General features: G+C 40.2%; 1 protein-coding gene across 1 annotated transcript; it reads right to left on the reverse strand.

Moving 5' to 3' along the window:
* Window positions 1-1654: 1654 nt before the first annotated feature.
* Window positions 1655-3090, reverse strand: hamp (hepcidin antimicrobial peptide). Its single transcript, XM_080427556.1, has 3 exons — window positions 2858-3090; window positions 2513-2590; window positions 1655-2087 (listed from the first exon to the last, which is right to left on the reverse strand). Exons 1-3 carry the CDS (start codon window positions 2942-2944, stop codon window positions 1974-1976), a joined length of 279 nt encoding a protein of 92 aa, XP_080283682.1. The 5' UTR covers window positions 2945-3090; the 3' UTR covers window positions 1655-1973.
* Between the last annotated feature and the right edge of the window lie 13086 nt (window positions 3091-16176).

A 16176-nucleotide genomic window follows, 5' to 3' on the forward strand; every position in this document is an offset into this window, starting at 1 on the left:
ACAAAATCTACAAGCACGTGTTGCTATGCGATGCATTGTGAGCTTGTAGATCGGCTATTGATGCTATGGTCACATTTCGTTTAAGTGAAAGTGAACATTTTTTATGTTTCTCTTGAATGTACATCATTGTATATTTACCATATTATTAAAAAAAATACATTTACGTTTCCATTATATACTAACAGTACTATTGTGTGCTTATAATAGCTATATAATAGCTCAACACAGGTTAAGTCTGTGTTGCATGGTCTTTGTAAAGTAATAAAGTGTTACCAATCACTTTCCTGCCATTGAATAATTTCGAGAAACATCACATCAAAATAATAGGTGAAGTGATGACAAATGGATATGCAATGACTGAATAATCTAGATGGAAATCAATTCTATCAACCTCAGTGACACTCTACTGGGGCTGATAGAATTAGGGATGTTTCTCACCCCTCCCTCTTGCATCTAAAATGTAATGCTCCCATTAACACAGTTGATGAGATAAGTGTAATTTGAACAAAATCCAATAAATAAACTTGCCTCAAGAGGAACTGCTAAGCTATCAAGAATGAGACTACATACAAGGATGAGTTGTGATAGCTATGCCAACGGCCCTCATAGCTGTGTTGAAAATGATTATCGAAGATGAATTTACCACTTAATATGACTCATTTCCTGTTGATGACTCTTTTTTCTTGCATTAGCTGTAGACACTAACTCAGGTTTTAAAAGTGATCCCTTTTCTCTCTGAACACAGGATTTGACTGAAGGAAGTGTGAGTCCTAATAAGCATATAGGTGTAGCTCTTGTATGACCTTTTGACTGGATGCAGATGGCACTGGCATCACTCCAAAATGTTTTACCTCCAATTCACCTCAAAACTTGACCTTTAAAGTCATACCATATTTTCATTGAAGGCCACATTAGGCCTGGTTTGTTTCCAATTCAAGCTGAGAACAGGTTAATCATATGCAGCATCAGCTTAATATTAATTCAACTTACCTTATAGAGTTATGTACACTGGAATACAATACTAATCATTTGTTTTTAGACGGTGGGAAGAGAAATGTCCGCTTAGCATTTCTAATAAGAAAGTGTTTAGCATCTCCTATACGTAGATTGACCAAGATACATAGATAACAGTGATGCCTTATGTTTGAAAATGTGATATTCAGTTCAGAATCTCAATCAAGAGATATCTATGATGCATAGCACAAACTGATTATTGTACGTAATTATTGTAAGGACATTAGCATAAGTCCTGAGTTGACAAAATGTCAACTCAATTTCTACATTTTTCTACATTTTAGAGATATAATATGTGTTGATTAATGTATTAGTTACTGATTTTCCATTTCCAAAATGGATAGCATTTTGGATATGCACTCTTCATGGCAGTTATAATAAAAAGCACCAACACTTTAGTTTTCATAAAGGTGTAAAATCCCAATTATGTTAATTATTATTATTATGGCACTCCCAAATATAATATCGAGATCATTTACAATCTGGAACCATAGTTAACTTTGAAAATGGAAATCACTGTGGCGTCTCTGAACATCATTATAAATCCAGTGAGCTATGAATCCTATTCAGTGCTGCGGTAATGATAAACAACACATCAAGGCAGTTTTCAGTTCAGTATTTATTTAGCACTGAGTGCAGACTTTGGACCAAATTTAGATAAAGACACTGTCACATTTGAGTAATTCCTTTTCAGTTCATGTCTTTGCTTATAAATAAAAAAGACCATCATGGGATGAAAACATTACCGACGTACAACAAAATAAATAGAAAAGAGTAGCCCTTATTTTAATTAGTTCCAACACATCTACTTTTGTCACATTGATCATGTGATACATCTACAACTATACAAAACTAAGTAGCCTATACAAGACAGGATGTGCATGTCAAGAATAGGTCAATTTGTTGGCAGGAAAAACAGCATAATAAATTAATGTTGCAGTTGTCATCACAGGGAATCCTCAGAATTTGCAGCAGAACCCACAGCCTTTGTTACCCTGGGCCCTGCAGCAGTTACAGCACCAGCGGCACAAAGATAGGTGGCTCTGGCGCTTCTGCCTGGTGTGACCTGGCATCTGTGTGGGGGAAAAACAGAGACACATGGTAAGGTGTTTACGTCTCTAGATGTGCACACAGTCACACACATACAGTACAATAAACTGCAAGATCAAACGAGTGTTCGTTTTTACACTCTCAGTTAAGAGTGAAATTGACACACACACACCCCCACACACACAACACACACACACACACACACACACACACACACACACACACACACACACACACACACACACACACACACACACACACACACACACACACACACACACACACACACACACACACACACACACACACACACACACACACACACAGATGGCTCATCCTCCTCTTCTGCGGCAAAAAGCAGAGTGGCACTCCGTAGGGAAAACACATCCACTTAGGTTTTAATTTGCTCACGGTAATTGGCTTAATTCATTCCGTAAATGAAACATACCATCCACGATTCCATTGACATCTCGTGATGTTCTGCAACCGGAGTGTCATTGCTCCCTGTCTCCTCCAGCTCTTGTACCTGTTAATGAATTAAGTGCATTCAGGAACAGCGTCTTATGCATTTGCTGACAAATCATTTATACAGTAGCTAACAAGCAAATGTGGTGAGCTTAACTACTTAAGCCCTTTTTCAGAAATATAGTGAAAAGACACGATATACAAGCTCACAACGCAACGCAACGCAGCGCACCACATCATGGTACGTTTTGAGCTTGTAGATCTATTTTCACTATTAAAAATGTTTTTGAGTGACACCAGGTTGAATGTGTTTAACTCAAATACTTACCCCAGTAACGGGGACAGCATAGCTCTCCACAATGCAAATAAAGGCGAGCACGAGTGTCACTGCAACTGCAATGCTGAATGCCTTCATTCTCCTTCTTTTAGTTTAGATAGTTTATTTATTCAATCCTTTGAATGTCAGGGTTGACGGTCTTCTTTCTCATGGGTGCCGAGTCACTGAAGACTACCTCAATATCTTCAAATTGATTCTTGGGTTGTGATACCTTCTTTGGGTTGTTTGAGTGCCTCCTCTGTGTGGTGGTTGACTGAGAGACAGAGTTGGTATTTATACACCCTTTGGCCCCTGTTGCCTCATCATTCTCCAGGGAGTTGCAGCCCATTCCTGGCAAGTGTTACCTAACTCCAGCAGGGAATTTTTGCACCTCCTCTTAGTCTTTCTCCTCTTCATATTTCTGTAATACAAACAGTAAGGCAAATTCTCTAATCTGTTTTTGATTATGGCCCCACGTCTGTTCCACAATATCAAATCAACCATAAACTTTTAAATTGAATTGTTTTCCACAGACAGGACACACAACTCCACACATTTGCTGCTGGAGGAGGCTGTTGTCACTCAAGGGCCGCAGTATATAGGAGCAATATGCTCTGTATTGATGACAACATCCTTAGATAGGGGGGGGGGGCTAATACTAGTCCTTTACTGGAAGAAAAGGGGAATTCCCACCACAGGCTCCAAAATTGCATGTGGTTAGTACAAGGCTGAATAAACCACACTTTCTTGACCTAGGAAATCCTTTGCCAAGGAGAGGAAGCCACTCTGGAATACCCATTGCTCAGTCGAAAGGATGTAATTACAACCTCTGAAATTTAATAATTACCCTTTCATTTTCAACACTTATTTTTTTTCTTCTTGTGTGTAATACACGGAAACCTGCAGTTGAACCAAATGAAATCGCTTTGAGAGAGGCAGAACAGTAGCCAAGGCCTGAATGAAAAGGACTGGTGGCCAGGTGATTCAATGTGTTTTAATCATTAAAGATCATAATAAAAATGATTGTCTTTGAGAAGAAGCTGTTGTCTCTAGACATAATTGTGAACACCATTAAAGCTTTGTCTGTTAAGACTCGTGCTCCTATGTAACATGCCTATGTGTCATTATGCAGAACTTGCACATTTACAATTGACCTTGTACATTCATTCAATCTACAATCAATCGGTCCTTAGTACATGCATAAAAGAGGTCGCCTCTGAGTTGGTGTTAAGAACATAGAGAGGATGTGCGGTGGAAGAATAACTCAAAGGGGAAGACAAAGAGACAATGTTTTGATTAAATCTGTGCCATTGATCATGTAATCATCAATCACAGCCTTTCAATGAGAGAGGCTGGGCAGAGGGTCCAGACCAATCTCTGAAAATCAACTGTGGCATCAATAAGAATATTCAGGAATGAGAAAGTGACTGTGCTATGTATTTCAGTTCTACTGTATACAATATGTAAAACAGTTTTTCCATCCATGTCCTTTATGTAATGATCGTGATCAATACATTATTTTCCCCCTCACATTATGTCTAAGTCAAATACAGGCATGTGCTTGTGACAGGCACATAGTGGGCATGGTTGTTGCCAACAATGCCATTCGATTAGAAGAACACCAGACAGCAGTAATTCAAGAGCACAATATGTTTGCCAATGTCAACAGTGTAAGTGTAGCCAACACTGACCAGGTCCTTACTGTAAAAGACATACCAAATGTAAAAGTAAAAGTAAAAGTAAAGACCAGGACAAAGGTGTACCAACATAATGTTGCTGTCGGGAAAGCTTGTCATTTCCATATTTCACCTTTTTATGTTTTGTCATAAATGAAAGCTCAATTTTTCATGTTAATGAATGTCATATGACAGTGTTGCACAAAAGTAGCAAAAACAGCAGATCTATAAGCTCACCGTAAAACCTAGAATGCCTTGCAAGTGCCACGTTCTGAGCTTGTGGATCTGCTTTTTTCCGCTTTTTTTCATACATTTAGAAAATATTTGAATATTTTACAAAATAATTACATGCCCAAAATAGGGTCGCAAGGTTGAAAGTTGCTGATTCTGTCTGTGGATTTTTATAAATATTTAACCAATAAAAAGTATCAACAAGAGCTTGTGACTAAATAACCATATTGGATACATTGGAACACAGGTTATTTTCTTATGTACGGTTTTGGACATACAAGATTTCCACCTGACAGCAACAATCACCATATGTGCTGCAATCTGTGTTCTTACCCACCTTCCCACAATCAATTTCTTTACAATAAAGTCAAGACATTTGCTGCAGCTTTTGCTCTTCAGTGAAATTCTTTCTGCTTTGGTCTTCTTTTGGTAACATCTTTTGAGGAAACAAGAATACAGGCCATGCTGTGGTAGTGGATTACTTGCCTTTACATAACTTAATTATAGTTTCAAAAGTTGCACACACACATAATGTTAGCCATGTTAGGGTATAGTTGATGTTAGTGTTTATTGGGCCATTGTTTAATCATTGATAGAAGTTACTTTCTGTGAGATGAAAGTTATGCTGTTTTGGTAGAGGTATTTGATTGTGTGACACATGTATACTGTGTTTTGGGTGTCTTAGAGCATTCTGCTAATGAAATGTGTCATTTTGGCAAATGTGGTTTAGTCCAAAAGATGGAACCGTTGATAAATAGGCATGTAACAATTCACTCAACTCTCGATACGATTCGAATCACGATACTAGGTTCACAATACGATTTTTCACGATTTTTTAAGCACAAAATTTGTTTCCTGACAAATGACTGAAAAAACGTTTCTTTATTATTTCTTATACACAAATCCAGTATTTTCTTCTCTTCAATTTTTTTTTTTTTTTTTTACAATACTGTGTTTTCTCTTATCCTCTCTTCAAAACAGTAGCAAATGACTGAAAACTCTTTTTTTTAAATCAATTATCTTACAAAGATCCTGTATTTCCTGTAAATCGATTTAAATTGTCACCAGTTTAAATCGATTTTTATGGATTTATGATAAATCGTTACATGCCTAGTGATAATCTACCTGATTAAGATTAATTAACCTGGTGGACATTGTGTTAACAAGCTAAAAGCTAAATAAAAACAGATGTCAATAACAATGTTGAGGTTAAAAACACATAACTGGATATATATTGATTGCTGTATAAGATTAGAAAACAATTAATTAATGAAATATGTGGTTAATTTAAATTGTCATAAGGCTAATTTGTTTATTTATTCAAAGCCTTCATAAATGGTCTGTGCTATAATACTCTTGGCTGCAACAACATGTTATGGGAGCCCTGCGACAGGCTGTCTCGCTCACTGATAACCTTTGTGGTACTGTGTGTTGACTTTGGGTGACCACGATGTCAGTGTCAACGAATTTAACCATGAATGACTCGGCATCCAATGGAATCTACTCATATTTTAGTAATCAGAGAAGATTAAAGTGTTGGCCATATGGTGCCAGTTTCTTGCAGTATGTATACTTTCTCTGAGAGAGACTGTGTGTGTGTGTGTGTGTGTGTGTGTGTGTGTGTGTGCGTGTGCGTGTGCGTGTGCGTGCGCGTGCGTGTGCGTGTGCGTGTGCGTGTGCGTGTGTGTGTGTGTGTGTGTGTGCAGGAGGGAAAGTACAGTCACTAGTCTAGAACTTGTACATTACGTCCTGTCATATAGTTGACATGTAATTTTGTTTGATAGAGTTCAGTATGCATGAGTCAACCATTAGTTGACAGTTGTGCCTCTGCTGAAAATTGGTTTCTGTACCAAGAAGAAAATGTTTCATTACATGATGCAGAGTGCATAAGACTAGAGTATATGACAATGTGAAAGAAGAAAGAGAAATACATGAATTAAAAAGATAGAGGAAGGGGAGTGAAACCGAGAGGGAGGGAAATTGAAAAAGGTAGAAATGTAGCCAGAAAAAAGAAAGCACATGTTTGTGCATTCACATCTGTTCCAGCCACCAAAAGCTATCAGTGGGGATCTTCTGGTCAAACAAAGCGAGGCACCAGCACGGCGCCCGCATTCACCTCAACAGGCGCCAGTCTACCTCTTCCCCCTGGCCCAGGGCATTGGCCCCCTGTCTGTTCCTCTTTCGTCATCCAGGCAACTCCCACCCCACCCTCCATACCGTATTTCATAATGCCCTGCTCTTTATATGCCCCCATGAGAGGTTCTACTACAGTTGCAGCTAGCCTGCTGCCATATAGACTATACCCACTTATTGAAATATACCCCCAACCCACATCACTGCCTTGCCAACACCCCACCGACAGGCAATACAACCAGACTGTTGCCTTGAACGTTTGGTGGAATCAGTATGTTCCATCAAAATTGGGCCATGGTTAGTGTTGTCATGAAAATGTAAATAAGCAAATAGAACTAGAACTACTAGGACTAGAACCACTTATCGATTAAGTTGTCCACATGCAGTGCATGTTTTCAAACTCAGGGGGCAGTGTGGAATAAATCCTGGAAAGACACTGCATTGGAAAGACTGGGAAATTTGGGTGCGGAATTTCCCAGTCTGTCAAAGCATTAGGCTGCTATATTCACCTAGAAGTTCTATACCCTTACATTACAGAGTAATTCCGTTGGCGTAGGTAATCAAAAGAAAAGTTAATGTTTTAACAATTCAGCCTAAGAAGGAAACTTCTGAATCGCTGATTGTTGATAATGAACATAAATCAGGACCAACATCTGGCATTTCTTTGACATTTTGTGTTAGGTCTAAAGCAAAATGTCTTGAATAATAAGTATGTATATAAAGTGTGCGCGTATATAAAGTGAGGCTTATGCTTCAATTCCAAAAGTACTTCATGCAAAAGAGGATCAGCTCATTGTCCACAGACTCCGTCAAGAGGCACATTATATGAAACACTTGTGAAGTTGTCAGACACAATTCACAGAGCTTACAGCAAAAAACTAATGTGTTTTACCTTATATCACTGTGAGAGTGGTACCTCCACACTGGCATACCTGAAGAATTTGTACAGGGCAAGGTTGGAGACAGAAAATGGCATTAGACTCTGTCCCTGTCCACCACTATAGATGGACCACTAGTTGAGAAACAGTGCACTGAATGACCTGTTGACCTAAGATGACACGTCAATGTCGTCATTTACTGGGAAGTCGGAGGTCAAGAAGTTCCATAGAAAAGGGAGTTAAAATCTCAAGAAGAGGAAGTATTGTGCCACAAATTATATCAAGCCCTTAACAGTGTGTGTTGTACAAAATCTAATAAAGTGGGAACAAGTCCTAAAGTAACCGGATGGGAGCTTGTGTGCTAGGGCCACTGAAAGAAGAAAGATCTGCCAACTGTCAAATGTAACTCTGCAGTGGGGTAGGCCTTTACGTCTCCATGGATACAGCTAATGCTAGCCCTGTCATCAGTCCACTGTTCTCTGGGGACTATAGGGTGTATTGCACTACAGTCTGAAAATTTCCTGTATATACAAGTGCTTCCTCCTGCTGACCATTTATGATCACTGATACTATGCGGCCTCTTTCCTGACTGACAGCAGTTACCCTGGTAGGTCTAGGAACAGAGCAGAGAAGAGACGTTTTATTCTGTCATAGCAACACAACATAAGTACTGGGTGTGGCCTAACGCGTCACACTGATGGCACCTCACATCTGGCTTCCCTGACCATAGCCACCACCCCTCTCATCCCCATAGGACTTACGTTTCTGGGGGGACCACTCTGGTTGGCTGGAAAGCTTCGGCGACCCCTCCAGGCTGACAGGAACATTTTGACAAGGCACGGCGGGCAGCCTCCTTATCTGTCTTTGGATCATGCTCTTGAGCTTGAACATCAGCAATGTCTTTAAAGGTGGCGGTTTCGATTCGGACTAACCTTTTATTGGATATCCATGTTTCAGGGGTGATTTCATACTTGGCAAGAATCACCCTTCTCACCTTCTTGTAGTCTCCTGAGTCCTTCATGTCCTTAAGCACGTGACATATGCACTATGGACCAAAAGGACAGCCCACTCATCTGGAGGCCAACGGCAGACATGGGCCCTTCTTTTAAATGTGGTTAGTAACCGTTCTATCATCTTCGGGTGACAGCGGCAACTATTTCTAGTATCGATGGACAGGTGACCTGCGCCCGGGCCTGGACCAACTCCTGGTAAGACTCGATTTCATCATGCCAGACAACTCCTCCAACTTGTCCCCGGTGGGGGCGGCCATGGTCCCCTGGTCAGCTCCCGACATAACTTCTCCATCGTCAGGCTCCTCCTGTTGCACATTTTTTCCTTCCTCCTCTGGTCTTCATTTTCACCTCCTCACCAAAGTCAAAACTATCCCACTTCTGCTCGTTGGAATGACCATAAGGAGGCAGAAGCAGTCCAATATATCAAACCCTAATGGTGGGCCTTTATTCCAAAAATCACAGTGTCCATAACATACATCATAACAATAAAACCATGTCTTCCAGGCACATGTTACCCTGACCAGCCCTAGTTACAGAATGGCACAGAGCGACCTTTTATAACCCCCCCCCCACCCCCCCTCAGGTGTTACCAACCACAGGGGTGCTCAATCATAACCTAGTTCACATTAAAAAAAAACAATACAAAACCCAACAATACCTACTATCAAAACCCCTAAATTACATCCCTTAATGTACCTAATAACATCCCCCAAACCCCACAACAAAACCAACAAACATCAATCTGCAACATATTCCCCATCCCCTGCACAATCCTGTCTGTCTCATACTTTAATAAATTCTGTGTTCGAGTTAGGAAGCACTCGTTTTCACTAACACAACGTCCTGCTGCATCCTAAATTATGTGCAATTTGGAAGCAGGTGGCACGCAGGACCATTGAGTGATTTCCAACGAGGGCTTCCAAACTCTAAAATCACAGAATTGTAGGTCATGTCTACGGTGGATTTTTATGAAACAAAGAGAGACAAAGAGGATAACCCAAGCTATCCGTACAGGTGCAATATATTGGAGAGTGTATCATTGTTTAATACAATCAGATGGAAATTTTCTGTTTCATGAATGGGCTGTCAATGGAGGGTATTGAAACTTAGATGCAGATAGCATTTATAGCATTTAAGTTGCTTGCGGCTATCTGCCAATCCATTCTTGAGTTATTTTATTCAGATATGCTGACAGAATTTGCACCTGATGATGTAACATGATGGCATGATGTTGTGACACCCCAGATGGCAAATAATTACATCACATGGTTTGATTTTTATCTCTTAATTCCTGAGATATTCCCGATTATATCATTTTGATCTTGACTTTCATTGTGACCTTGACCATTGACCTTTTCAACCCAAAAGTTAATCTCTTCTGAGCAGCCTGCTGATAATTCTCTCCAGGTTCTATGAAAATCAGGCCATCTATTCTTATTAGTTAGTTTTATTAGTTATTTGCTAAGAGACAGACAAACAGAATGGGGAGAAAACATAACCTTCGACCAACTCTTTGGTAGAGGTAATGAAAAGAAAAATGAGTAACCACAAGCTGTCTTCAAAAGGTTTTTTTTAAATACAGCTTTAAAGAATGGAATGGATAACCTTCAACCAACTCTTTTGGTAGAGGTATTCGTTTTTAACCACTTAACTGGTGTATTCCACCATATTCAAAAGTTGTTATTTATAGCAGATCTATAAGCTCACAATGCGTCACGGTGGGATTGTGAGCTATTTTCACCTATAATGCCATGCCCTACATAGGGATGCTAGGGAAAAGTGGTTAACATCTATTAATTCAGGCAATGGTTGCGAAATTAGTATAAATTAAAATGATAGCAAACTATAAAAAGTGCTCCTCGGAGCACAGGTCTCCGCCAGGTCAGGTACGTTATTGTAGCCTCCTGGTGGCGCTATAATAGGCCAATGTGAAAAGGGTGCCATTTCTTCTTAGGCCTTTCAAGGCAATCGAACAATGCATTCATGATTTGAGGCATTTTGTTCCAAAAATGTGTTTTGCTAAATCAGACCTGCTGGTGGCGCCAATGTGAAATGGGTGGCATTTCTTCCTCGGCCTAGTGGGAATGTGCGTGTGAAATTTCATGGAAATTGCATGCTGCGTTCATGATTTGAGGCATTTTGTTCAAAACGGACCAATCCTTCAAACTTTGGAAGCCAACCTTAGCCAATCAGGATGGAATATGGGAAATCGGACAGATCGGGGTTGATCACATGACTATAGAGATACTGTGTACCAATTTGCATGACGTTTGGATCAAATCTGTAGGAGTAATGCAAAAAAAATGGTTTTGCACAAATCGGCCTCCTGGTGGCGTTATAACAGGCCCATGGATGGGGGCAGAGGTTCTGAATTGGCATCCAGGGAGTGTGTGTGCACAGTTTCGCAGCGAGCGGGCCAACGGTGCCGGAGATTAGCTGGTAACACACGGACAGGACACACACTCACGGACGGACACACCGTGTCCGTCCGGATTGTTGTCGGCCTGGCGGAGACAACAATAAAAACAAATATAGAGCAGATACATGAAGAATCTGTGTATAACAGAGTTATATGCAAAACATCTGTTGGCATTTTAGAAATGTTGTTGATTCATAAATGCAGCTTTTGGGAAACTATCTCTTTATATTGATAATTCTCTGGTCGGTTTAAACAGTTAGTCACTAGACATTATTGAACACATTGAAACCACAGCTGCTTTTACCAAATCTGTGCGCATATTCGATCCTCTTTCCCTTTGCTTGACTACAAACCTTTGTTCCCTCACTGAGTTAAACCTTTATTGATTCTCGGAGCGGAATTCAAGTGATAGCAGCAACAGCAGTGAGAATGAACCACAGGAGAGGTACAAGTCAGAGTAAGTGTCAAGAAGCAAATCAAGATCAAATTAAATTAAAAAAAACTGTCCCTGTAGATATCTGCAGTGGATCTCTGAATAAGTGAATGAGTGAACATTATGTACAGTCTTTCAATAAATATAAATGTATAGTAAATATAGCCTATGGATCTGGATGAATGTGGGCTACATTATATTAACAAAGAGTAGCTTATACGTGTGGTGGGGGTACTGTGAGTGAGACAGGGTAGCGCTGTGTAGTGATTACTGTAGGCGTTGAGGAAGATGAGACTCTGTGTGATATCTTTGTACCATACAAAGGTGTGAGGAGCACTGTGCAGAAGACGGAACAAAGCTCTTTCAGCTCGACAAATAACAACCTCCAAGAGAGAGGCACTGCGAATTAGGCTGAGGCAGTGGACAATACCCGCTGCTGACATTGTATTTCTTTAAAACCCAGTATAGCTCAAAGCACAAAGGGAAGACAAGCACGTGGGCCGTGTAGTTTCTGGCTTGTGTTGGCCTTGGGTATTGAAATTCAATGAGAACCGGTCAACCATGCACAGTATTCAGCACACCGGCAACTGGTAGAACTAGGTAAACCCAGGACTTAAAGAAAGGGTCTGATTTTCAGATTCAGATTAATTAATTGAAGTTTGCTGTTTTTGCCTACCGTGGGGACATATTATCAGAAACAAACAGAAAGAAAGAAAACAGTCAGATGGATTGATTGATGTAGTTTATTTAGAAAGACATGAGAATAGTACATGACAGTACATAACAGTACATGGAAGTACAAATTCACAATACAAGGTCTACTAAACTGGAAACCCTCATTAAGCACTAAGCTTGTTTAAGATGAGAATCAGAATCAGAATCAGAATCAGTTTTATTGTCACATCACAGGTTTACAAGGTAAAGAAGTGGGTGAAATTCGTTTTTGTACATCGTTCCCATCGCAACGTTAATTTCCATAGAAAGAAGAGGGGGGGGGGGGGGAGAAGAAGAGGGGTGGGGGGCAAGTGGGAAGGAGATCAAAACAAGAGAGCAACAGAAGGCCAGACAAGTTATCTACATATTTACAAAGTACCTGAGATAATAAAAAACTAAGGTGCCTGAGCATAGCAGCAATGTATGTATACTGTGCATGTTATACTTATACTGTGCATGATATACATATGGACGTTAAGGTGCTTAGAGAAAAAAAAAAAGAAAAAAAAAGATGAGAACCCCATGCACACAAATCATGATGAAATATAAGAGGCAGGCAGATATACACACTACTATACAGAATGTCATACAATCAGCTTTCAGGTTACTGGTATGACGAGAGGAAAAAAAAATATATATATATACAAAAGAGGAAAATGAAGGAGGGGGGGGGGGTAGGGGGGGTAGGTTAAGACTTAGACAGGGGCCATTTTCGAATTGCAGCCTCCTGAAGGTGTATCTTTAGGGCAGTTTTGAAAGTGAGTAGGGTTTTACACTCCTTTACTCCTTTTGGTAGGGCATTCCACATTTTTGATGAATAGCATGAGAACGAGTTCATACCCTTAGTTGAGCCAAATCTGGGTTGAACATGATTTGTGGAGCTGCCTCTGGTGTTATGATCATGGACTGCATTAACATTTTGGAAGTATTTTGACAAATACAGGGGGATCCCAATGTTGTGGTGTATCTTGAAGACCAGGCCCATAGCAAGTTGCTGTACTCTGTCCTCAACCCTAAGCCATCCAATCCTAGCAAAATGAGCAGGGGTTAGATGGGTTCTGTGATTGAGGCCAAGAAGTAGCCTTACAAGTTTGTTTTGGGATGTTTGGAGCCTTGTTTTTAAGGCCTTGGAGGTGTTGTGATACCATGAAGTGCATGCATAATCATAATGACCTTGAATGAGGGCCCCTGCAAGAATCTTCAGAGTATTCTTACTGACTAGGCGATCAATCCTCCACAAATAGCGTGTTGTTTGGTTGACATTTTTGATCACTTTTTCGGCGTTTTTGTTACCAGAGAGGTTTGCCTCCAAGATGGAGCCCAGGTAGGTAATTTCATCCTTTCTTTTGATGACATCATCACCCACTTTGATCGTGAAACTCTCTGCCTTGCTAAGGTTAGGACTGGACCCAAAGAGGATGGATTCAGTTTTACCCAGGTGTAATGAAAGTTTGTTGTCAGAGAGCCAGATGCAGATCTTGTTGAGTTCGGAGCTGAGAGTTTTCTCAACCTGCAGCCTGTCCCTGTCCGAGACTAGCAGGGCCGAGTCATCTGCGAACAGGAACAGCTTGCAGTCGCAGGCCGATGACATGTCATTCACATATATCAGGAACAGTAAAGGTCCTAGTATACTTCCTTGTGGGACACCACAAGTCACAGGGAGGGGGGGGGGACTGGGTGCCGTTTACTTCCACCACTTGCTCCCTCCCTTCCAGGTAGGATCTAATGGGAAAACACATTCAACACTGACCAGAGATAGGCTAGACAACAGGCTTTTTAGCGGCTATTATTTCAGCAATTAAATGTCATTACTTACTACAGCAAAACAGTGACATAGTTGTGGATTTCCATTTCAGCCATCATTTTAACCCCACGTTCATCTTCGCAGAGATGATTCATGTCTTCAGAGATGAATGTGGGATTGAGAGAGGTGTCTCTCACCTCTCACTGAGGTGAGAGGCAAAAGCAGAGTAAGAGATGAAAAGAGAGAGAGAAATTATGTGCCGAATCTCCTGATCAGTGGCATACATGGGATCATAGAGATCAGCCATTTCAAACAGACACAGGGACTCAGTTGCGTTTGACTGGAGACTGTCAGATGAACTGTCCGTTGAGGGTGAGAAGTGATGCCAAATTTGGCCCCGACTCGACAAGCATAAGAGAAATGGCAATGCTGCAAGTCTATGGAAGCATAGGCCATGCGTGTGCAGGATAAAATATTGCTTAATGCTTGAGTTTGTTTCTGCATATTAACACTAGCTCCATACAAATGGATCTGATTCACTGTGTGAATCATTAATTAAATGCTGTATCAAAAGTATTTTGAGTGTTTGGCAGTGGGCCTTGTAGCAGTCGATAATGTACTAGCTTTCAATAATGTAATAACTCTGTGTGTGTGTGTGTGTGTGTGTGTGCGTGTGCGTGTGTAGTAGGCAGACAGGCCCATATAGTGTCTGTTGTTCATAAACCTGATTGCCTGGGAGAAGCAGCGTTTTCGGAGCATACTGGTCTCGTGCACCGCTTAAGAAAATACTTGTCTTGAAGAATGAGCTATAAATACCTGTTTTCAACTCTTTGTTGAGCTTCTCATTGTTTAGTTCAAACAGCCAGGGGTAAATTCCTAGCTATTTGAATGGAGCAATAGGGCAATGATTCTGATTTGATAATACATTTTCATGTAACATTGCAGGAGTCATAGCCTTCACATAAAGATTAAAGAGGGTTGAATTGCAATAATAGTGTATTTGAAACATTCTGCTTGAAAAGGTGATTTAGATTAATGTAAAGAAATGGTCTTGTATATTTGAGAACGCTGCATCTTCAAAGATGTAGATTTCATAATTATACAACATGACAGTAATTGTGTTTGCAAAGGCATGCTCACCTCACTTTTCCCCCACAAATGGATCATCAGTAAAAGGCAGGGCTGGAGATCAGGCTCAGCATCAAGTACCTCAAACAAATAAATACATTCTGACTGTGAAGAGCAATACTTTATACTCAATGTATAAAACTTACATAGTGATGTAAGGAAATTATTGGCTTAGGCCTTCAATGAAATTGTTATTGGCAGTTGATACATTATTTGCGGTTACTACATTATTGGCTGCTTTATACCCAGCCAATAATGTAATAACTCATTACATTATGTAAAACAAAAGTATTCAGAAATGTTCAGTTATTGGATTATCGACTCATTACATCAAGAATTAAAAAAAATAAATATGTTATTGCCAGTCATTACATTATTGGAAATTCAATTATCTGCTGCAGGCCTAGTGCTGTGTGCTGTTCTTGTAATAGGTGATGCCAATCAAATATAGAAGAAAATCATTTGAATAGAGGTCCCATTCTCACTCCAAAGATCCTTTTAATCATCATAACTCTTTTTCACCCAAGGTGCCCTCCATTTCTCCAACCCATTTATTCATTAACATTTCACTAGTGCATTTATCAATTAATTACATGAACAGCAATGAATGGAATGGGTTACGGGAAACGTCTCTACTGTGGGGAAAGACAATGAGCCGCAGCACCACAGCCCATCAAGGTTATTAGCCAGTGAAGTTTTATTTTTCCATTGTTTTACTTAGAAAAGACAATCTAACCTGAGAACAGCAAGGCTGCTACCGAGCGGGCTAAAAAAAAAACAGGCTTTCAAGTTTTCTTTCCAAAAACAAAAGTGGAACTAAAACTGCCACAAACGACCTTTCATCTGCATACAGCATTGTCTTAAAGCATTAATCTCATCTTCGTGCTCAGACCTTCGGTTCTCTCCTCACTACAAGGTGTATAAAAGTACTGCTAAATATTTTATCAACTTTGGCTAGGCTC

The sequence above is a fragment of the Gymnoscopelus braueri genome, assembly GCF_963280865.1.
Source record: "Gymnoscopelus braueri genome assembly, chromosome: 4".
NCBI lineage: Eukaryota > Metazoa > Chordata > Actinopteri > Myctophiformes > Myctophidae > Gymnoscopelus > Gymnoscopelus braueri.

Excerpts from the sequence above, each read along its gene's own strand:
- hamp (XM_080427556.1), bottom strand. The coding sequence starts at position 2,944 with ATGAAGGCATTCAGCATTGCAGTTGCAGTGACACTCGTGCTCGCCTTT. Across the intron at positions 2,591-2,857 it reads ATGCTGTCCCCGTTACTGGG|GTACAAGAGCTGGAGGAGAC; the intron begins GTAAGTATTTGA and ends ATTCATTAACAG. Across the intron at positions 2,088-2,512 it reads TGTCAATGGAATCGTGGATG|ATGCCAGGTCACACCAGGCA; the intron begins GTATGTTTCATT and ends TCCCCCACACAG.